General features: G+C 44.9%; 1 protein-coding gene across 1 annotated transcript in view; it reads right to left on the bottom strand.

Annotated features, from left to right (window-relative positions):
- musk (muscle associated receptor tyrosine kinase) overlaps positions 1–23,628 on the bottom strand; it is an 80,107-nt gene that overhangs the window by 25,100 nt on the left and 31,379 nt on the right. Inside the window, exons 7-8 of the mRNA XM_003227192.4 lie at positions 2,251–2,410; positions 591–597 (exon numbers count right to left, since the gene is read on the bottom strand). Of these exons, the coding sequence (XP_003227240.1) occupies positions 591–597; positions 2,251–2,410 (167 nt within the window). The remainder of the gene's footprint in view (positions 1–590; positions 598–2,250; positions 2,411–23,628) is intronic.

The following is a 23,628-nucleotide window of genomic DNA, read 5'->3' on the forward strand; positions in this document are numbered from 1 at the left end:
ACTTACTTCTTGGGAGGAGAGCAATGACCAATCTCGATAAAATAGTGAAGAGTAGAAATATCACACTGGCAACGAATCTCCGCATAGTTAAAGCAATGGTATTCCATGTAGCAACCTATGGATGCAAGAGCTGGACCATAAGGAAGGTTGAGCGAAGAAAGATAGATCCATTTGAACTGGAAAATATCTGAGAGTGCCTTAGACCACAAGAAGATCAAACCAGGCAAAGATGAAGTACTTTGCCCACATAATAAGAAGACAGGAAAGCTTGGAGAAGAGAATGATGCTTGGGGAAATTGAAGGAAAAAGGAAGAGGGGCTAACTAAGGGCAAGGTGGATGGATGTTATCCTTGAAGTGACTGGTTTGACCTTGAAGGAGCTGGGGGTGGCCATGGCCAGCTGAAAGGAGGCTCTGGCGTGGGCTGGTCCATGAGGTCACAGAGAGTCGGAAGCGACTGAACGAATAAACAACAAAACTCATCAATAATAAGATCTGCTTTCAGCCATTCAACATATAGAACCAACTTACAAACATATATCTCTGTTCTCAAACACAAACAACATGATATCCATCTAAATGTTATTCTTACCTCCATTCTAAAGGAACAGCCACAAGGTCCATCCAAACAAAGCCATGGGTATGAGAAGTGAAGAAAAAAAGAGAAGCAAAAATGGTTAGATAGGCTTTGTGGCACACAGAAGACATGGGGAATATGACCTCCAGAAAATCAACAATTGTAATGTACATTAAGTCCTCCATATTTGTTGGAGTAGGGGTGCAAAGCACAAATAATAAAACACTTTTTAAATCTGAAAGAACACCTTTCAAGGAATCTCTAGTTCTTCCAGTGTGTTTTATAATCACCTTTTGTCAGACATTGACCATACAGTCACCCTGGTTGACCTACAAATACATTAAAAAGTGTTCTTTCTAGGGATCTCTAGGGACCTCACCACACTGAGGTCCAATTTGTGGGTGATAGTGGGAGGATTTGCCATGCAGAGTGGTGAATCCGGCAGGCAACGTGGAAACCCATTGCCCCGTGCCCTGCATTGCCCACATCGTCCCCTTATTCATCCCATGGGGGGAAGTGTCGCCGCCTGGCTTCCCCCTGCACTCACTTCATTATTTCCTATGAGAACACAGGAAGCCTCCCATAATTTCTGGGAAGTGTCCTAGCAAACTGCCAGGACACTGGAAGGACGGAGCCCCACCGGAAGTAGCTGTGCGTTGTCTGATGGCATCTAAAAAGCTCCATCCTCCCAGCATCTGCCAAGCGTCCCAGGACACTAAAAATCTCCAGTGTAATGAGATCCTATGTTTATGGTCAAATTTCAGAAAAGTCACCTAGAGATTCCTAGATAAAGCTTATCAATCAAAACTACAAATAATCAAATCTGCGAAAGTGAAACTCTCTAATATGCAGGGTCAACAATATTGTGTGTTCTTCAAATTAGTGGCTAAAGAAGAATACAGAAGTTAGTTTTTTCTGTTTTGAATGTCACAAGATATCATTAAACTTCATTATGTTGTGACCCTAGAGAGTAAAGGTGGAAAACATTGCTTATTTGGGGGTTGGGCATTTTTCAATCACTTTCACATTTTGAGATTTTTTTGTTGAAACTATCACTAACCCTTTTCTTTGTGTGCAAAATACAACATCTTTTGCAAAAACCAAAAAACACAACCAAAACAAAAGAAGTGGGGAAGTAGGGGTTGAAATAACTAGCAATTTCTCTGACAAACCAGAAAGTCATAGAACAGTTGACTATTTTTTCAATGAGTTCTTTTCAAGGATGAGAAAGTTTGCAAAACTGGAGAGTCCAGAATTTTCTGGACCTTAAGCATTCTGTATATATTCCTTCTAATACCCACCCTTGCTTGTAAGTAATACTCAAGATGTTGGTAGCTCACTGAAGTATTTCCACAGAATGCTGTGGTGATATTAATATAGTGCTCCAACAGAGTTACTTCCTGCTTCTGAATGAGTTTGCAGCATGCTCTTGGCACAGAGAAATCAGGGTGGCAGCAAATATGTCAAAAATTATAGCTATGCCAACCTCTGAAGTGTAATAATGTAGGACGAAATAGCCAGGAACAAGGTACACTCCTAGGTCAAATTTATTCCCCCGTAAATTTCAAGGAAAGCAACCCTCTTGAAGATAATTCTGTGTGTGAGAGGAAACGCTTGGGCTGGAATAAAAATGTCATTTAATCCTCTACAACTAGCCTTGCTTCCTGACACATACCTGACACATTGATTGTGGCTGCGGCTTTTGCAGTGCCGTAAGTCTCGCTGTGCTTATTGGTAGCTATGCAAGTGAACAGACCGGGCCGGGTGACATAGACCTGAAGTCTAGAATCAATCACTCTATCCTTTACTGTTTCTACAATAGACCCGGCTGAGACCTGAAAGCAAAGAGACATCAAGAATGACCATGGCTTAGAAATATCATTGTATATACAGTAGAGTCTCACTTATCCAACACTCACTTATCCAACGTTCTGGATTATCCAACGCATTTTTGTAGTCAATGTTTTCAATACATCATGATATTTTGGTGCTAAATTCATAAATACAGTAATTACTACATAGCATTACTGCGTATTGAACTACTTTTTCTGTCAAATTTGTTGTCTAACATGATGTTTTGGCGCTTAATTTGTAAAATCATAACCTAGTTTGATGTTTTATAGGTTTTTCCTTAATGCCTCCTTATTATCCAACATATTCGCTTAGCCAACATTCTGCCGGCCCGTTTATGTTGGATAAGTGAGACTCTACTGTACTTACGTATAAGTCTAGACATTTTAATTAAAAACTTAGCTCTTATTTTAAAAAGGAACCATTTGTAAGTAGAATGGTGAAAAATGAGAGCTTAGGCTATCCTGGAAGTACCAAAAGAAGCATAAATCCCCTCGACTCTTTTCTGTTTATAGGCTTTATGAATGCCTGGGTGAGAAAATGGCAGGGGCCAGGAATGCCTGGCACCTGAGGTAGCATTGGTGCATTCCAATTTCTGCAAACGTACCCTTACTTATCCACAGGTCATGTAAACATCCATAAGGTTGGCCTCAAAATGTGTTCTCAACTTATATGTGAGTATATATGGTACTTGTAGAAAGTAACTAGCTGCAGTTCTACTACCACATTGAATGCACTTAGTTAGCATTAATAATAATAAAGTAATAATAATAATAATAATAATAATAATAACAACTTTATTTATAGACTGCCCTATTGTTAGGGATTCCTCTTCTTCAGAAGAGGAAGGGGAGCAGGAAAGTGTTAATGAATCTGAGGGTGAACTGGAATCTGAGGAGGAGATTTTGCAAGTACCCACTTTTCAGGAGAGGCAAAAGGAAACAGAGCAGAGATGTCATTCAGCTAGAATAGCTGCCAGAAATGCAGCTGAGTAATTAGGAACTGCCCTAGCAGCTGTGAGGGGACTCAGAGCTATAAACCAGAAGCAGGTGTAGCCAGCTCTTGCTGGTAACAGACTCTAATGCCTTCGCTCCCCGTGTGCCTGCTCCGAGTCTGCATCTGGATTTATTGCTGTTTCTTTGTCTGAAGTAAGACTGCTATTTGATTTGGGACTGTATCAGAGACTAAGAACTGCATTTGCCCTAAGACTTCCTTGCTTCCTTTTACATTATTTCACTGAGTGTGCTGTACTTTATGTTTTGCTGAAGTAAAGCAGTTTTCATTTACTTACCACAGTGTCTTAAGGCTGTTCTTGAAAGACAAAACAGGACACCTATCTCCCCGATGGGACACACGGTGGTTAGAGTAACAGCCTTAAAGGCAAGTTGTTATTTTCCCATTTCTCAGATAGAGCTAAAACCTTACATTTTCTTTATATAAATGCTATAAGCTACCAGCCTGCACAACAAAAATCAGTCTTCTGCCCTATATTTCTCCTCACCAAATGGCATGAGGCACCAGCATAAGCCAGTATATCACGCTATGTCATATTCCTCCTCTATCATTTAATAAACCTATACCTTTGTGATTTTAAAATAATCTAATGGGTACACCACAGAAGAATTAAGGTGAAGTGACCATTGTGATGTGCATAGTTATACATATATGTACTAATTCATTGTAACTAATTCTAATACATTGCTGAGTTATTAATTGCTTCCAGACTCTGTAGGTTTAACATCTAGAGCACTGTGTTAACAGAGAAGCTCAGACCCAGCAATACCATTAACCGCCTCGACATTTTTTTTTGTTAGCATGAAAGGAGAGAAAATAATAATTGTATTTATTTATACTATATTTTTACCATGAGGGATGAGAAGTATATGGGATTTTTTTCTGTCTGATAGGCCAAATACTTTGACTAGCTTTAGGTACTATATGTTGAAGCTTTCCATTCTTTCGCAGGCAGTAAAATGTCCTAAGACAGGTATACTGAGATTGTGAGATCTTTCATTATCTAGAATATCAAGTGAATAAAATTTTGAGGCCTTAAGGCAGTAGTTCTCAACCTTCCTAATGCCGCGACCCCTTAATACAGTTCCTCATATTGTGGTGACCCCCAACCATAAAATTATTTTCATTCACTGAACCAAATTTGGCACAAATATCTGATACGTCCAAATTTGAATACTTTTGGTGGAAGGACTCGCCATCTGTTTCCAAAAAGGAAGACAAGGACAGGTGGAGAGATCTTCAGCCTTCTCTGCCAAAGGGGTTCCTTAGACCATCAGACATATGTGTTTTCTGATGGTCTTTAGAGACTCCTCTGACACCCCCTCGCGACCCCCAGATTGTGAAACACTCCCTTAAATTTCTCTCAAAGGAACTTTGTGCATTAAAATAGTTATAGCAGCAGTTATAATGCACTATGGACACAAACTTGGTTTTCTGTTTATTTTATTAAATTTGTATTCTTCTTTCATAGAAGTTTCAGTTATATTCATGTTAGGGAAGCTTTTAATCAACCTAATACTTGCAAGGTAGTTAACTGTATCTCACTGTTTCAGTTTATATTAACTGTGGTGTAGTGGGGTTGTTGTATGTCTTTCGGGCTGTGTGGCCATGTTCCAGAAGCATTCTCTCCTGACGTTTCGCCCACATCTATGGCAGGCATCCTCAGAGGTTGTGAGGTATGGAGAGGTTGTGAGGTATGTGGTGTAGTGGTTTGGGTATTAGAGTAGTATTCTGGGAAAACAGACTTCAAATCTCTGCTTTGCCATCAAAACCCACTGGTTGATCTTGAGCAAATCATAATCTCTTAGCCTAAGACAAAAGCAATCTGAAAAAACATGTCAAGAAAACCAGTGACCAGTTCTAGCCAGAAACAACACAGGGATGGAAAAAATATTCAAAAATACTTGAAAATTGTTTTTAAAAACTCATGAGAAGAATCCTGGAATCACATTGTTCTTTTGTACAGAAAAAGGCAATTTTTTTTGTCCAGAAAATTTTGATGTTTGTGTAAAACATCCGTGTTTAAATTTTACCTAGAATAAATCCCAAACTGCATAGAAGCCTTGGAAAAATGCAGTGATTGAAGTCTTTCTCACAGGAGGAAATTGCTAAAATTCTTTGAAGTGAAATGAAAATTTAGAAAGAATGATATCCTTGCACAAATGCCAACATCAGATTACCTATCACCCACTTAAAGTATCCTCTGAACTATAGAGTACTGAGTGTTTGCTGATGTGCATTTTCCTACACCTTTGTTCTAAACTCACAAATCAGACAGTAAGAGAATTGCCATCTAGCAAGTTTAAGCTTACTACACTTGGTAATGTTGCAGCTCACTAGTGTTCACCCATAAATATCATGTCAATTAAAAAAAATTATCACTTTAAAACAGGAAGACAATACACAATAATTTCAAATGTACTCTACTCAGAATGTATGTTTCACTAGTACAATATTGAACTTGTTCTTTCCTCCCGTGACATTTCATCCCAAAAATATTTCTATGCAAAATATATAGACGATCATTAACATCACAGTCTGATTGATAACCAGTGCTAGGGGTCCTTTAATTAGAAAGGCACAATCCCTCTATTAATAAGCATGCTAATGGTTTAAAAAACCTGAGGTTGGTCTCATGAAAAAGAGCTTATGTCAATCCACAAAATGACCTAACTGGGTTTCCCATTACTGTTTAAACATTTCTGTTTGTTCCGAGTACAGGATTTAATCAATTGGTTTCTTTCTTCAGAAATCACTTCCTTGGATTAAATGTGCAGAAATTATTATTTCTGGTTTGCAGAAGCAATTTCCTCAGGGCATGAACTCAAATTTCCTTGAGTTCATCCAGGTGCTGCCATGCCTGAGCTAAAGCAAGAAATTTAATAAAATCCTACGCTTAAACTCCTTTGTCATATTTTCCATAGGATGTCTGTAGATTTCTCTGCTGTCACAGATATATTCATTCAGCAGAAACAGCAGAGATTTTTGCGCAAAAATTTCCAGATTGTGAATGCACCAACTACCTTTCCTTACTGAACACAAATTTGGAATATGAAAGCATTTGGTCCACATTTTCCAAATCATTCCAACTGACCAGTGATTACAAATACAATTGTGATGAATATACAAGGCACCTAATAGTATGTAAAGTTAACTAAAACAAAAGAAAAATCAGATTTATGATCCCAAAGATTTGGGGGGGGGGGGAGTCTGTACAGTGGTGATGAAGGGATGGCTAATGTATCCTTAGGGCAGGGTTCTCAAACCTTTTCAGCCGCAGAGCAAAAGTTTCTCTTGGAGCCCCAATAAAAGTTTATATTATATATTATGTATAATGTAGATATAACAGGCATGGGCAAACTTTCTAACTAATATAAACTTAACAATATTTCAGCAAAAGACCCTAGGGGCCATCCAATCCAATACCCTTCTACACATATCAACATAAACCAACATATATATTAAAATCACATCATTGAAATATAACACTTAAAACAATTGCTTAAAATCACACAATTCAAAAACATATGTTAGGAGCCATTCCAATTGTCATCTGCAATTGTTCAGTATTGCACTGAGATATCAATTGTTGCGTAAGGAATCACTGTGCAAACGCTTGGTCCCACAACCAGGATTTAACTTTCTTCCTGAAGGTCAGGAGGGAGGGGGCTGATCTAATTTCCCTGGAGAGGGATTTCCATAGCCGAGGAGCCACCACCAAGATTTATGTATTTATTTATTTACAACATTTCTACCCTGCCCTCCTCACCCAACGGGACTCAGGGTGTCTTATAACAACTGGCAAAATTCAATGCCAAACAAAATCAGTAAAAAACAACAACATATTTAAAACCATTAACAATAATCCATAAAATACATTATTCAAACTTAAAAGCATATAATTAGTTAATTCCGCCTATGAATCATCTCGGAGATTAAGACCATCTGGGGAGGCCCTAACTCTCGACCCCACCAGTTGTGCCTGCAAAGGGGGTGGGACTGAGAGCAGGGCCTCCCCGAGATGGTTCATAGGAAGAAGTGCGTTCAGACAGGTAAGCTGGGCCAGAACCATTTAGGGTTTTATAGACTAAAGCCAGCACTTTGAATTGGTGCAACAGGGGAGTTGTGTGCTCCTTGTACCCCGCTCCAGTTAGAAACCTGCCTGCCGCCCATTGAACTACTTGAAGTTTCCAAACAGTCTTCAAAGGCAACCCCACATAGAGTGTGTTGCAGTAGTCTATCCGAGATGTAACAAGAGCGTGGACCACCATGGTCAAATCTGACTTCCCAAGGTATGGGCGCAACTGGCGCACAAGTTTTAATTGTGCAAAAGCTTCCCTGACCACCACCGAAACAATAACAATAATAGCAGAAACTCCAGAGGTCATCCAGTGCAAAAAGCACAACCAAAGAACCCCCTAAGTGGTAGGGGAGGGGGGAATAGGGTTTTGGCAACAACAAGGGAGGTGAAAGGAAGAGGATCAGGGTGGCAAAGAAGGTGAGAAAAAATGGCTTCTAGTAGAGAGAAAGGCAGGGGGAGAAGCAGGAAAGAGAAAAGAAAGCTTGGAGGGGGAGGAGGGGAAAGGAGGAGAAAGTGGGAACCATGGAGCCCCTCAGGATGTGTGATGACCCATGGGCCTTGTAGTCCTGCTCAGGACATTGTGATTCCTGATGAAGATGAAAACTTGGGTTTTTTACCTTCCCAGTCTGAACTGGATTCCTCTCAGCCAGATCTTTCCCAGGCAGATCTGGGAACCTTGCACCTGCAAGAAAGTTGTCTCCCAGAAGTATGTCAAACAAGCCCAGAGCCTACTTCTCCCGTGTTCTTGCGCCGGGAGTTTTGTAAACAACAGAGAAGTTTGGAATCAGCTTCGCGCAGGAGTGCAAGAATTGCAGCTAAGAATGTAGCCAATTAAGACTGCTTCTCGTGAGAATCTTTAAGGAGTTTAACATCTGGTCTCAGAGTTTAGCTTTCGTTTCTGATTCCCAGAGAACTGCTTCGGTGGGAAAGTTAGACTCTATATAGGTGTTTTACCCGCGTAGTAACTTCGCGGAGTCAATTCGTCAGCCTACGGAGCGAGTTGTGTCTGGACAGCGCGCTCCGATTCAAGCCTCGCTCCTGCTCAAGCCTTGCCTTGCTATCCAGCCTTCGCCTTGCTTCCCAGCCTTTGTTTATCTACGGACTTTGCCTTGTTTCCCAGGACCAAACCTTGCCTTGTATCACGGATTTTACCAAGTTATTCCACGGACCTTGTTCTTGTTCCTTGTTACCTTGTTCCACGTTTTAAGCCTTGCTTCAAGTATCAAGTTATTTCCTAGCCTTGCTCAAGTTTATGGACTAAAGGACCTTGTCATCTCCCCTCACTTTGCCTGGCAAAGTGAGTGTTTCGGTTATTGGATTACAACTTTGGAACATAATACTTCATATTGGACATTGCTTTTTTGGACTAATTTTGACCTTTCCTGAAAGGTCTGCTTCTGAACTAACTTTTACATTTATTTTTATTAATCTTATATATTTCCTTAATAAAGATATTAGATAGAATCTGGCCTCTGCGTATGGTTATTGGTGCTCTGTAGCCTGGGTCGTGACAGTTTGACTCCGCCACCCTAAGCACCAATTAACCTCGGCCAGAATGTCTACCGGAACCGTGCCCGGTGGGCAGCCACTGAGCTACACCATCAGCAAGGACGAAGTGGATCGCATCCGCGACAGACTCAACGCCCAGGATGGAGAAATAAAGGGCTTGCGGGAGCGCGGAATCCGCCTCCCGGCCATGGCGTTGCCTACCAAGTTTACTGGAGAAGCTTCTAAGGTTCATGTTTTCCGTCGCCAATGTCAAGCTTATCTAGAGGCCCGTGATGCCGAGTTTCCCCAAGAAGACATCAAAGTGGCGTGGGTTTACAGTCTTCTAGACGGGCCAGCGGCCAATTGGGCGACGGCACTGTTCGACCAAGCCTCTCCACACCTAAGATCAGCGCAACACTTCTTGGACCACCTCAAGGAGACTTGGGGAATCGAGGACAATTTGGAGGCAGCCGGTCACAAACTCCGTCGCCTTTTCCAAGGAGACAGACCTATGTCTCAGTATATAGCCGAGTTCCGAGTGCTGGCCCACAACACCGGCTGGAACGATGTAGCCCTCAGAGGACAATTCCGGGAGGGTCTCAACATTGAAATGCTGGAAGAAATCTCCAAGGTGGATCCTCCCCAGACCCTCAAGGCACTCATTGATCAATGTTTACGGGCTGAAGTCATGATTGCCAACAGGAAACAGTGGGTTCGAGGCCAGGGCAGTAGAGCCGGGGCAAAACCCCCCGCTCCCGCCAGCGTTCAGCCACGTCCAGTGTGGAGACCCCCACCGCCAACCCCATACCCCAGAGGAGGCGAGGAGGTGCCGATGCAGTTGGGCAATGTGCGTCCCAGACTAGATGCCGCCGAGAAGGCCCGTCGTCAACGCTTAAACCTCTGTTGGTACTGCGGGAACGGGGGCCACTTCGCCAGAGAGTGCCCAGCCAAAGGGAAGCCTGCCGCCCGTCTTGCGGCGGCGTCCTCCACGGAGACGAAGGCGTCTGAGCCGACTGGCACACAGCCGGCGGGGGAAGCCAACGACCGGGTGTAGAGAGGCTCGCCAACCCGGTCAAAAAATCCATTCAAGAGCCGCCAACCGGGGTCCTGTTCCTTCTCGTGGTCACATTATGGTCAGCAAAAAGGGGACCCGTCATGATCCACGCCATGATAGACTCTGGAGCTACCAACAATTTCATTGATAGAGAGTATGCCGACTCTCTGGGATTACAATATCATGATTTCAAGAATGCCCGTGTGGTGCAAGCCATAGACGGCCGCCCCCTCAAGACGGGCCCCGTAAGTCAGTGGTCGGAACCCACCAGGATGTGGATAAGGGAACATATGGAAGAGATTTCCTTCTTTGTTACCGAGGTTCCCCATTTCCCTGTGATTTTGGGAATTCCATGGCTGACTCTCCACGACCCTAACATCTCCTGGTCCAACAGAGAACTGCAGTTTGCTTCACCGTACTGCCAAAACCATTGCCTCGTAGCCAAGGTCTGCCATGCCACGGACACCGAGCCCATCATCACCTTGCCAAAGAAGTACTCCGAGTATTGGGATGTATTCAATGAGAAAGAAGCCGAAAAATTACCCCCACATAGACCTTATGACTGTGCCATTGACTTGGTGGAGGGGGCCCCGATCCCGCGAGGGCATCTCTACTCCCTGACTGAACCAGAGCAAGAAGCTCTCAGGGAATTCATAGAGACAAACCTTCGCAAGGGATTCATCAGACCCTCTCAATCCCCAGCCGCCTCCCCAGTGATGTTTGTGAAGAAGAAGTCAGGGGAACTACGCTTGGTGGTGGACTACAGAGCATTGAACAATATCACCAAGCGGAACAGCTATCCCCTGCCCTTAATCTCGGATCTACTGGATCGGCTTCGAGGAGCCAAGGTTTACACCAAGCTGGATCTTCGGGGGGCTTACAACTTAGTTCGCATCAGGGAAGGGGACGAGTGGAAGACCGCCTTCCAGACCAAATTCGGATTATTCGAGTCCCGAGTTATGAATTTCGGTTTATGCGGAGCTCCCGCAACGTTCCAACATTTTGTCAATGACATTTTTCAGGACTATCTAGACAGGTTCTTGATAATCTACCTGGACGATTTTTTGGTGTTTTCTAGATCACAATCAGAACATGAGAACCACGTCAAAATGGTGTTACAACGATTGCGGGATCATGGACTTTATGCCAAGCTGGAAAAATGCGCCTTTGATCTACAAGAGGTAGATTTCCTTGGTTACCGCATCTCGCCTCTAGGGCTTTCCATGGATCCAGCCAAGGTTTCAGCAGTATTGGAATGGCGGGCGCCAACTAACAAGAAAGAGGTGCAGCGTTTCTTGGGGTTCGCGAACTATTACCGCAAGTTCATTCCAGATTTTGCCCGCTGGTCCGACCCCATCACTAGCTGCATCCGTGGAAAGCAGCCTTTCCGCTGGACTGATCAAGCAGAGAAAGGGTTCCAGCAACTAAAGAAACTATTCACCTCCCAGCCAATTCTACAGCACCCAAATCCTGGAACCCCTTTTGTTGTGCAAGCGGACGCCTCTGATGTGGCAATTGGGGCTGTACTCTTACAACCGGTGGGAGATCACCTCCATCCCTGTGCCTTTTACTCTCGTCAACTAACCACACCAGAGAGGAATTACACCATTTGGGAAAAAGAACTACTGGCCATAAAGGCAGCCTTTGAAACTTGGAGACATTGGCTAGAAGGGGCCAAATTTCCCATTGAAGTCCACACTGATCATCGTAATCTAGAACATCTAAGAACTGCCCGCAAACTAAATCAGAGGCAGCAACGTTGGGCTTTATTCTTCGAACGTTTCGACTTCCAGATTCATTATGTGACCCCAGCCCAGACCAAGCAAGCAGACGCCCTGTCACGTAAACCGGAATACGCTGCAGGACGCAAGGGGACCTTTGAATCCCAACTATTACAACCCGGGAACTTTGCCACGCTCACAGTGGGGAACACCAAATCCATTCCCATTGGTTCAACTTCCTCTACTCCAGGACCCCTCTGTGCTCAAGAAATCAGGGCTAGTCAGCAAGCAGATGCCTGGGCGCAGGACCAACTTCGCCAAGGTCTGCATTTTCCCTTTTCGCTTAAGGATGGGCTGCTTTGCTATAGAAATCATGTTTATATCCCACCCGGACCGGGCAGGGAAAAAGCGCTTCGTCTGTGTCATGATTGCAAACCAGCAGGACACTTCGGACTATTTAAAACCATGCATCTGATCCTAAGGGATTTTTGGTGGCCCAAGATCCGCAAGGATGTGGAAAAATATGTCAACACCTGCCCAGTATGCCAGCGCTCCAAGATAAGAAGGGAGAAGCCCTCAGGGCTTTTACACCCCCTTCCTACCCCATCTCGCCCATGGGAAATAATTTCTGCGGATTTCATCACTGACCTACCACCTTCCTGTGGATTCACCACGATCTTAGTGGTGGTGGACCTTTTCACCAAGTTAGCCCATTTCATTCCCTGCGAAGGCCTCCCCACGGCCAAAGAGACTGCGGATCTATTCCTTCAACATGTTTTCAGACTACATGGATTGCCCAAGAGTTTAGTCACAGACCGTGGATCTCAATTCACCTCTCGTTTTTGGAAGGCGCTACAAAAACTATTGGGCATAGACTCTCGCTTATCTTCAGCTCATCATCCCCAAACAGATGGGCAAACGGAGCGCACCAATGCCACTTTGGAGCAGTATCTTCGCTGTTATGTAAACTACCAACAGGACAATTGGGCTTCTCTGTTACCACTGTCTGAGTTTGCCTACAACAATGGAGTTCAAGCTTCTACAAAAGAAACGCCGTTCTTTGCAAACTACGGCTTCCATCCACGTTTCTTTCCCCCTGTCATTGAAACTTCAGAAGTTCCCGCAGCAGAGGATTGGCTGCAGGAACTCACAGCGGTGCAACAACTTTTGCTCCAGCAACTGGACCACGCCAAGGAGGACTATAAACACCACGCTGACAAACACCGCCAGCCGGGCCCCGAAATCAAGGTAGGAGATCGGGTTTTTCTGTCCACTCGCTTTCTGCCCTCCCACCGCCCTTGCCGGAAGTTAGATGCCCGTTTCATTGGCCCCTATCCAGTGGTGGCGCAATTAAACCCCGTGACTTTCAAACTCCAACTTCCGCGTTCAATGCGCATTCACCCAGTGTTTCACCGTTCCCTGCTCCTTCCGGCGGATGGTGTGCGTCCTGATACAGACCAACCGGCCCCCCCTCCTGTTTTGATGAATGGGGAGGAGGAGTTCGAGGTTGAGGACATTTTGGATTCTCGCTTTCACCGCCGCCGCCTACAATATCTCATTGACTGGGTGGGTTTTGGCCCTGAGGAACGCTCTTGGGAAGACGCCTCCACAGTCCATGCTCCTGAGCTAACCCGTCGCTTTCATCAGACCTATCCCGCCAAGCCGCGACCTCGCGCCTCGGGGAGAGGGCCCCAGTTTGGGAGGGGCCTTGAGGAGGGGGATAGTGTGATGACCCATGGGCCTTGTAGTCCTGCTCAGGACATTGTGATTCCTGATGAAGATGAAAACTTGGGTTTTTTACCTTCCCAGTCTGAACTGGATTCCTCTCAGCCAGATCTTTCCCAGGCAGATCTGGGAACCTTGCACCTGCAAGAAAGTTGTCTCCCAGAAGTATGTCAAACAAGCCCAGAGCCTACTTCTCCCGTGTTCTTGCGCCGGGAGTTTTGTAAACAACAGAGAAGTTTGGAATCAGCTTCGCGCAGGAGTGCAAGAATTGCAGCTAAGAATGTAGCCAATTAAGACTGCTTCTCGTGAGAATCTTTAAGGAGTTTAACATCTGGTCTCAGAGTTTAGCTTTCGTTTCTGATTCCCAGAGAACTGCTTCGGTGGGAAAGTTAGACTCTATATAGGTGTTTTACCCGCGTAGTAACTTCGCGGAGTCAATTCGTCAGCCTACGGAGCGAGTTGTGTCTGGACAGCGCGCTCCGATTCAAGCCTCGCTCCTGCTCAAGCCTTGCCTTGCTATCCAGCCTTCGCCTTGCTTCCCAGCCTTTGTTTATCTACGGACTTTGCCTTGTTTCCCAGGACCAAACCTTGCCTTGTATCACGGATTTTACCAAGTTATTCCACGGACCTTGTTCTTGTTCCTTGTTACCTTGTTCCACGTTTTAAGCCTTGCTTCAAGTATCAAGTTATTTCCTAGCCTTGCTCAAGTTTATGGACTAAAGGACCTTGTCATCTCCCCTCACTTTGCCTGGCAAAGTGAGTGTTTCGGTTATTGGATTACAACTTTGGAACATAATACTTCATATTGGACATTGCTTTTTTGGACTAATTTTGACCTTTCCTGAAAGGTCTGCTTCTGAACTAACTTTTACATTTATTTTTATTAATCTTATATATTTCCTTAATAAAGATATTAGATAGAATCTGGCCTCTGCGTATGGTTATTGGTGCTCTGTAGCCTGGGTCGTGACAGGATGCTTCATGGAGCCCCAAGGGCTCCACGGAGCACACTTTGAGAACCACTGCCTTAGGGTATGTATTTTGGAGTTGTCCCATCTTCACTACATTTTGGGAGACAGTAATCTCAAGAGTAAATTTGATATTGGAAAATCCCTTGTTCATTTGGTCAGCTTTTAATAGAAACTTACAACTGATGTGGTTATTTCACCCTTTTTGTGTTTTTATTTTCCTACTTTTCTTATACTGGAACGTTATTGAATGCACCCTAGAGCCCTTTTGACTATAAATAATTTAAAATGAAATTGAAAAAAATGTCTAAGGAAACAGAGACTTATAGTTGTCACGACCCAGGCGGCAGAGGCACCAATAACCATACACAGAGGCCAGAATCTAACTAATATCTTTATTGAAGGAATATATAAAGTTAATAAAAACAAGTATAGAAAATAGTCCAGAATTAGACCCTTCAGGAAAGGTCAGAATTAGCCCAAAAAAGCAATGTCCAATAAGAAATATTAAGGTCCAAAGTTGTAATCCAATAACCGAAACACTCACTTTGCCAAGCAAAGTGAGGGGAGATGACAAGGTCCTTAGTCCATAAAACTTGAGCGTGGCTAGGAAATAACTTGATACTTGAAACAAGGCTTGAACGTGGAACAAGGTAACTAAGAACAAGAACAAGGTCCGTGGAATAACTTGGTAAAATCCGTGAAACAAGGCAAGGATTAGTCCTGGGAAACAAGGCAAAGTCCGTAGGTAAACAAAGGCTGGGAAGCAAGGCGAAGGCTGGATAGCAAGGCAAGGCTTGAGCTGAAGCGAGGCTTGAATCGGAGCGCGCTGTCCAGACACAACTCGCTCCGTAGGCTGACGAATTGACTCCGCGAAGTTGCTACGCGGGCAAAACACCTATATAGAGTCCAACTTTCTCACCAAAGCGGTTCTCTGGGAATCAGAAACGAAAGCTAAACTCTGAGACCAGATGTTAAACTCCTTAAAGATTCTCACGAGAACCAATGTTAATTGGCAACATTCTTAGCTGCTATCCTCGCACTCCTGCGCGAAGCTGAATCCAAACTTCTCTGTTGTTTACAAAACTCCCGGCGCAAGAACACGGGAGAAGTAGGCTCTGGGGTTGTTTGACATACTTCTGGGGCACAACTTTCTTGCAGGTGCAAGGTTTCCAGATCTGCCTGGGAAGGATCTGGCTGAGAGGAATCCAGTTCAGACTGGGAAGGTAAAAAACCCAAGTTTTCATCTTCATCAGGGATTACAATGTCCTGAGCAGGACTACAAGGCCCATGGTTCATCACACTATCCCCCTCCTCAGGGCCCCTCCCAAACTGGGGTCCTCTCCCCGAGGCGCGAGGTCGCGGTTTGGTGGGATAGGTCAGATGGAAGCGACGGGTTAGATCAGGAGCATGGACTGTGGAGGCGTCTTCCCAAGAGCGTTCCTCAGGCCCAAAACCCACCCAGTCAATGAGATATTGTAGGCGGCGGCGATGAAAGCGAGAATCCAAAATGTCCTCAACCTCGAACTCCTCCTCCCCATTCATCAAAACAGGAGGGGGGGCCGGTTGGTCTGTATCAGGACGCACACCATCCGCCGGAAGGAGCAGGGAACGGTGAAACACTGGGTGAATGCGCATTGAACGCGGAAGTTGGAGTTTGAAAGTCACGGGGTTTAATTGCGCCACCACTGGATAGGGGCCAATGAAGCGGGCATCTAACTTCCGGCATGGGCGGTGGGAGGGCAGAAAGCGAGTGGACAGAAAAACCCGATCTCCTACCTTGATTTCGGGGCCCGGCTGGCGGTGTTTGTCAGCGTGGCGTTTATAGTCCTCCTTGGCTTGGTCCAGTTGCTGGAGCAAAAGTTGTTGCACCGCTGTGAGTTCCTGCAGCCAATCCTCTGCTGCGGGAACTTCTGAAGTTTCAATGACAGGGGGAAAGAAACGTGGATGGAAACCGTAGTTTGCAAAGAACGGCGTTTCTTTTGTAGAAGCTTGAACCCCATTATTGTAGGCAAACTCAGACAGTGGTAATAGAGAAGCCCAATTGTCCTGTTGGTAGTTTACATAACAGCGAAGATACTGCTCCAAAGTGGCATTGGTGCGCTCCGTTTGCCCATCTGTTTGGGGATGATGAGCTGAAGATAAGCGAGAGTCTATGCCCAGTAGTTTTTGTAGTGCCTTCCAAAAACGAGAGGTGAATTGAGATCCACGGTCTGTGACTAAACTCTTGGGCAATCCATGTAGTCTGAAAACATGCTGAAGAAATAGATCCGCAGTTTCTTTGGCCGTGGGGAGGCCTTCGCAGGGAATGAAATGGGCTAACTTGGTGAATAGGTCCACCACCACTAAGATCGTGGTGAATCCACAGGAAGGTGGTAGGTCAGTGATGAAATCCGCGGAAATTATTTCCCATGGGCGAGATGGGGTAGGAAGGGGGTGCAAAAGCCCTGAGGGCTTCTCCCTTCGTATCTTGGAGCGCTGGCATACTGGGCAGGTGTTGACATATTTTTCCACATCCTTGCGGATCTTGGGCCACCAAAAATCTCTTAGGATCAAATGCATGGTTTTAAATAGTCCGAAGTGTCCTGCTGGTTTGCAGTCATGACACAGACGAAGCGCTTTTTCCCTGCCCGGTCCGGGTGGGATATAAACATGATTTCTATAGCAGAGCAGCCCATCTTTAAGCGAAAAGGGAAAATGCAGACCTTGGCGAAGTTGGTCCTGCGCCCAGGCATCTGCTTGCTGACTAGCCCTGATTTCTTGAGCACAGATGGGTCCTGGAGTAGGGGAAGTTGAACCAATGGGACTGGATTTGGTGTTCCCCACTGTGAGCGTGGCAAAGTTCTCAGGTTGTAGCAGTTGGGATTCAAAGGTCTCCTTGCGTCCTGCAGCGTATTCCGGTTTACGTGACAGGGCGTCTGCTTGCTTGGTTTGAGCTGGGGTCACATAATGGATCTGGAAGTTGAAACGTTCAAAGAATAAAGCCCAACGTTGCTGCCTCTGATTTAGTTTGCGGGCAGTTCTTAGATGTTCTAGATTACGATGATCAGTGTGGACTTCAATGGGGAATTTGGCCCCTTCTAGCCAATGTCTCCAAGTTTCAAAGGCTGCCTTTATGGCCAGTAGTTCTTTTTCCCAAATGGTGTAATTCCTCTCTGGTGTGGTTAGTTGACGAGAATAAAAGGCACAGGGGTGGAGGTGATCTCCCACCGGTTGTAAGAGTACAGCCCCAATTGCCACATCAGAGGCGTCCGCTTGCACCACAAAAGGGGTTCCAGGATTTGGGTGCTGTAGAATTGGCTGGGAGGTGAATAGTTTCTTCAGTTGCTGGAACCCTTTCTCTGCTTGATCAGTCCAGCGGAAAGGCTGCTTTCCACGGATGCAGCTAGTGATGGGGTCGGACCAGCGGGCAAAATCTGGAATGAACTTGCGGTAGTAGTTCGCGAACCCCAAGAAACGCTGCACCTCTTTCTTGTTAGTTGGCGCCCGCCATTCCAATACTGCTGAAACTTTGGCTGGATCCATGGAAAGCCCTAGAGGCGAGATGCGGTAGCCAAGGAAATCTACCTCTTGTAGATCAAAAGCGCATTTTTCTAGCTTGGCATAAAGTCCATGATCCCGCAGTCGTTGCAACACCATTTTGACGTGGTTCTCATGTTCTGATTGTGATCTGGAAAACACCAAAAAATCGTCCAGGTAGATTATCAAGAATCTGTCTAGATAGTCCTGAAAAATATCGTTGACAAAATGCTGGAACGTTGCGGGAGCTCCGCATAAACCGAAATTCATAACTCGGGACTCGAATAATCCGAATTTAGTCTGGAAGGCGGTCTTCCACTCGTCCCCTTCTCTGATGCGAACTAGATTATAAGCCCCCCGAAGATCCAGCTTGGTGTAGACCTTGGCTCCTCGAAGTCGGTCCAGTAGATCCGAGATTAAGGGCAGGGGATAGCTGTTCCGCTTGGTGATATTGTTCAATGCTCTGTAGTCCACCACCAAGCGTAATTCCCCTGACTTCTTCTTCACAAACATCACTGGGGAGGCGGCTGGGGATTGAGAGGGTCTGATGAACCCCTTGCGAAGGTTTGTCTCTAAGAATTCCCTGAGAGCTTCTTGCTCTGGTTCAGTCAGGGAGTAGAGATGCCCTCGCGGGATCGGGGCCCCCTCCACCAAGTCAATGGCACAGTCATAAGGTCTATGTGGGGGTAATTTTTCGGCTTCTTTCTCATTGAATACATCCCAATACTCGGAGTACTTCTTTGGCAAGGTGATGATGGGCTCGGAGTCTGTGGCATGGCATACCTTGGCTACGAGGCAATGGTTTTGGCAGTACGGTGAAGCAAACTGCAGTTCTCTGTTGGACCAGGAGATGTTAGGGTCGTGGAGTGTCAGCCATGGAATTCCCAAAATCACAGGGAAATGGGGAACCTCGGTAACAAAGAAGGAAATCTCTTCCATATGTTCCCTTATCCACATCCTGGTGGGTTCCGACCACTGGCTTACGGGGCCCGTCTTGAGGGGACGGCCGTCTATGGCTTGCACCACACGGGCATTCTTGAAATCATGATATTGTAATCCCAGAGAGTCGGCATACTCTCTATCGATGAAATTGTTGGTAGCTCCAGAGTCTATCATGGCGTGGATCATGACGGGTCCCCTTTTTGCTGACCATAATGTGACCACGAGAAGGAACAGGACCCCGGTTGGCGGCTCTTGGATGGATTTTTTGACCGGGTTGGCGAGCCTCTCTACACCCGGTCGTTGGCTTCCCCCGCCGGCTGTGTGCCAGTCGGCTCAGACGCCTTCGACTCCGTGGAGGACGCCGCCGCAAGACGGGCGGCAGGCTTCCCTTTGGCTGGGCACTCTCTGGCGAAGTGGCCCCCGTTCCCGCAGTACCAGCAGAGGTTCAAGCGTTGACGACGGGCCTTCTCGGCGGCATCTAGTCTGGGACGCACATTGCCCAACTGCATCGGCACCTCCTCGCCTCCTCTGGGGTATGGGGTTGGCGGCGGGGGTCTCCACACCGGACGTGGCTGAACACTGGCGGGAGCGGGGGGTTTTGCCCCGGCTCTACCGCCCTGGCCTCGAACCCATTGTTTCCTGTTGGCAATCATGACTTCAGCCCGTAAACATTGATCAATGAGTGCCTCGAGGGTCTGGGGAGGATCCACCTTGGAGATTTCTTCCAGCATTTCAATGTTGAGACCCTCCCGAAATTGTCCTCTGAGGGCTACATCGTTCCAGCCGGTGTTGTGGGCCAGCACGCGGAACTCGGCTATGTACTGAGACATGGGTCTGTCTCCTTGAAGGAGGCGCCGGAGTTTGTGACCGGCTGCCTCCAAATTGTCCTCGATTCCCCAGGTCTCCTTAAGGTGATCCAAGAAGCGTTGTGCTGAACTTAGGTGGGGGGAGGCTTGATCAAACAGGGCCGTCGCCCAGCTAGCCGCTGGTCCGTCTAGAAGACTGTAGACCCACGCCACCTTGATGTCTTCTTGGGGAAACTCGGCATCACGGGCCTCTAGATAAGCTTGACATTGGCGGCGGAAAACATGAACCTTAGCAGCTTCTCCAGAAAACTTGGTAGGCAACGCCATGGCCGGGAGGCGAACTCCGCGCTCCCTCAACCCTTTTATTTCTCCATCCTGCGCGTTGAGTCTGTCACGGATGCGGTCCACTTCGTCCTTGCTGATGGTGTAGCTGAGCGGCTGTCCAGCCGGCGCGGCTCCGGTAGACATCCTGGCCTCGGTTAGTTGGTGCTTATGGGTGGCGGAGTCAAACTGTCACGACCCAGGCGGCAGAGGCACCAATAACCATACACAGAGGCCAGAATCTAACTAATATCTTTATTGAAGGAATATATAAAGTTAATAAAAACAAGTATAGAAAATAGTCCAGAATTAGACCCTTCAGGAAAGGTCAGAATTAGCCCAAAAAAGCAATGTCCAATAAGAAATATTAAGGTCCAAAGTTGTAATCCAATAACCGAAACACTCACTTTGCCAAGCAAAGTGAGGGGAGATGACAAGGTCCTTAGTCCATAAAACTTGAGCGTGGCTAGGAAATAACTTGATACTTGAAACAAGGCTTGAACGTGGAACAAGGTAACTAAGAACAAGAACAAGGTCCGTGGAATAACTTGGTAAAATCCGTGAAACAAGGCAAGGATTAGTCCTGGGAAACAAGGCAAAGTCCGTAGGTAAACAAAGGCTGGGAAGCAAGGCGAAGGCTGGATAGCAAGGCAAGGCTTGAGCTGAAGCGAGGCTTGAATCGGAGCGCGCTGTCCAGACACAACTCGCTCCGTAGGCTGACGAATTGACTCCGCGAAGTTGCTACGCGGGCAAAACACCTATATAGAGTCCAACTTTCTCACCAAAGCGGTTCTCTGGGAATCAGAAACGAAAGCTAAACTCTGAGACCAGATGTTAAACTCCTTAAAGATTCTCACGAGAACCAATGTTAATTGGCAACATTCTTAGCTGCTATCCTCGCACTCCTGCGCGAAGCTGAATCCAAACTTCTCTGTTGTTTACAAAACTCCCGGCGCAAGAACACGGGAGAAGTAGGCTCTGGGGTTGTTTGACATACTTCTGGGGCACAACTTTCTTGCAGGTGCAAGGTTTCCAGATCTGCCTGGGAAGGATCTGGCTGAGAGGAATCCAGTTCAGACTGGGAAGGTAAAAAACCCAAGTTTTCATCTTCATCAGGGATTACAATGTCCTGAGCAGGACTACAAGGCCCATGGTTCATCACAATAGTGAACAATGCCTTGTCCCTGGAATATACAAATTCCTGTTCTGCAGTGTTGCTAAATTTTAGCCGATACATTTTACCAAAATACTAGAGCCTTGCTTTAATGTTTCTTTTTAAGGTCAGAGATTTTCCAGATCATTTATATGCCATCTAACTCTGAGGGATAAAATACGATAATAATGCAGTCATTCAGATGTTCTGACCTCCAGCAAAGTTGCTGGTTTTCCCTCCTCTTGTCAAACCTAAATCTGAAAAGAACTATCGTTTGGTGGTTCTTGTGTGCCATATTCAGCTCTGGCTGAAAATGTTGGAAAGGAAATTGAGAACTTGGAAGAGTGAGTCAGACCATTCCCGGCCTGGGACCACACAGTAAAGAATACTTTCCTTGCCACGTTCATGGATTGAACTCTCAGAGTTAGGGAAAACAACTAAGGAAGGATTGAAAATAGCTTCAGTATATGGCCAATCATTTGCCAAGACTTCTTAAGGTAAAACAATCCCATGGTGCAGCTAACTTAAAAGCCAGTTCCAAAAACAGTTCAGCATTGCAACCTGCTGTTTACATTATGGAAGCTTACAGAAAATTGATACTAAAAACGTTACGAGCATTACAAATAATTACTGTACATTGTTTAGCCCTCCTATTGCTGACACTTAGTCTGACTAATTGAAATGTGAGCCACTGTTAAGTTGTTATTTAAGTTATTATTCCTTGTATACATAAAGTTTTCTTTTGAATCCTTAAACATCCATTTTTAAAATTTTACCAAGTAGAGGTCAAATTTTGACTTGGCTAGAAGTCAGTGTCAGTTTTATACCACTTGTTACTGTCATAGCAGCCCTCACACTAATATGGGAAATGTAAGTACTGAGGACAGATTAAAGACTTTATTCTTAATATGCTGATAAGTTGAACTAATATATTAGTCAAGGGCAGGTTTGGGGACCAAAATTATGGATTTTGATATGATCTATGGATAAGTCGAGGGTCATTCTGCATAGAGGAGGCTGCCCTCTCAGGCATTCATACTCAGAAAAGAAGATGGTTCCATTTTTATCAAAATTAACTCTTATCCAAAAAGGAACTATTCCCTTCTTTGAGTGGTGAAAGATGAGAATTTATTCCATCCTGGTAGAACCTTAAAGAAGGACCTACTCCATCTACTCTTGACACGCGTTTGAGAGAAAGCCTCTGCCACCACCTCCATTTCCCCACCCAGACATTAAAAAAAAGCCAGAAGTGGAGAGAATAGAGAGGGTCAGTGTTTTTATGTTCTTCTGGGGTGGACTAAACTCCTACCTTTCACAACTCTGCTCAGAGAAGGAGGATGTTTCCTCTTTTTAATGAGAACTAAAGCATGATACTCCCTGGGGGAGAAGAGTGGTAAATAAATAAATAAATATTTTGACCTGTGGATAAGTCAACTTAGTGTCAATTTTTGACTAAAATTACTAGGCTATACAGTATTTCTAAAAGCCATCTATAGACATATCATTCATGATGTTGTTTAACATGGCATTCTACAATATGTATTATGATATGGCTCAACATAGTTTTCCACAGTATGTATCTGACTGAGGACCTCATCACAATTCCCCATCCTATGACACTCCCTTTTTAAATAGATTTTTTATTACCTTTCTATTCATTTCGTTACAAAAACCATCTCTACAATTCATATAGTTATTTTTTTTCTCTTTTCCCCATTTGTGCTATCCATTGTGCTCCCCATCTCCGGAGTCCCTCTTTTCTTTATGATCCTGTCAGAACTTAATTTCTTCTGGTGGGAGTTGATTCCCATCTTCTTTCCTTAATGGTTCTTCAATAATTTTTTCCATATATTTTCAAAATCATTATTATTCCTTAGGCCTTTTTTAACCTTTAGATTGCATGTTAATTTATCATTTACTGCTAATTTCCAAATTTCCTTATACCATTCTTCTATCTTAAGTTTCATCTCTCAAATTTTTTGCTATTAATAACCTTGCAATCATTAACAGCATCATTATCATATTCTTTTCCTTTAAGTAAGTACGTTTTATTGATTAGCCTATCAGCTGTATCAAAACATTTAACACATAGACATACATACACATACAACCCACGGTACAAAAGAAGTTAAACAGGCTGTTAACTAGATCCCGTCCAAGTCAAATATCTGCATCACCTTTACATATTCTTTTCATTTTCTTTCCACTAATCTATATTATAAATGGATAACAGTATAGTCGCTGGGTTTATGTTAATTTTTTCTTCATAATACTTTATATCTCTACTATAACTTTTCCCCAAGACCGCTGTACATATTTACATTGCCACTGCATGTGAATCTATGTTCCCCTTTCTTGACAGCCCCTCCAACAACTTTCTGAACAGCTCTTGTCCATATTGTGTATCTTT

Source organism: Anolis carolinensis, chromosome 2 (assembly GCF_035594765.1).
Source record: "Anolis carolinensis isolate JA03-04 chromosome 2, rAnoCar3.1.pri, whole genome shotgun sequence".
In the NCBI taxonomy this organism is placed as follows: domain Eukaryota; kingdom Metazoa; phylum Chordata; class Lepidosauria; order Squamata; family Dactyloidae; genus Anolis; species Anolis carolinensis.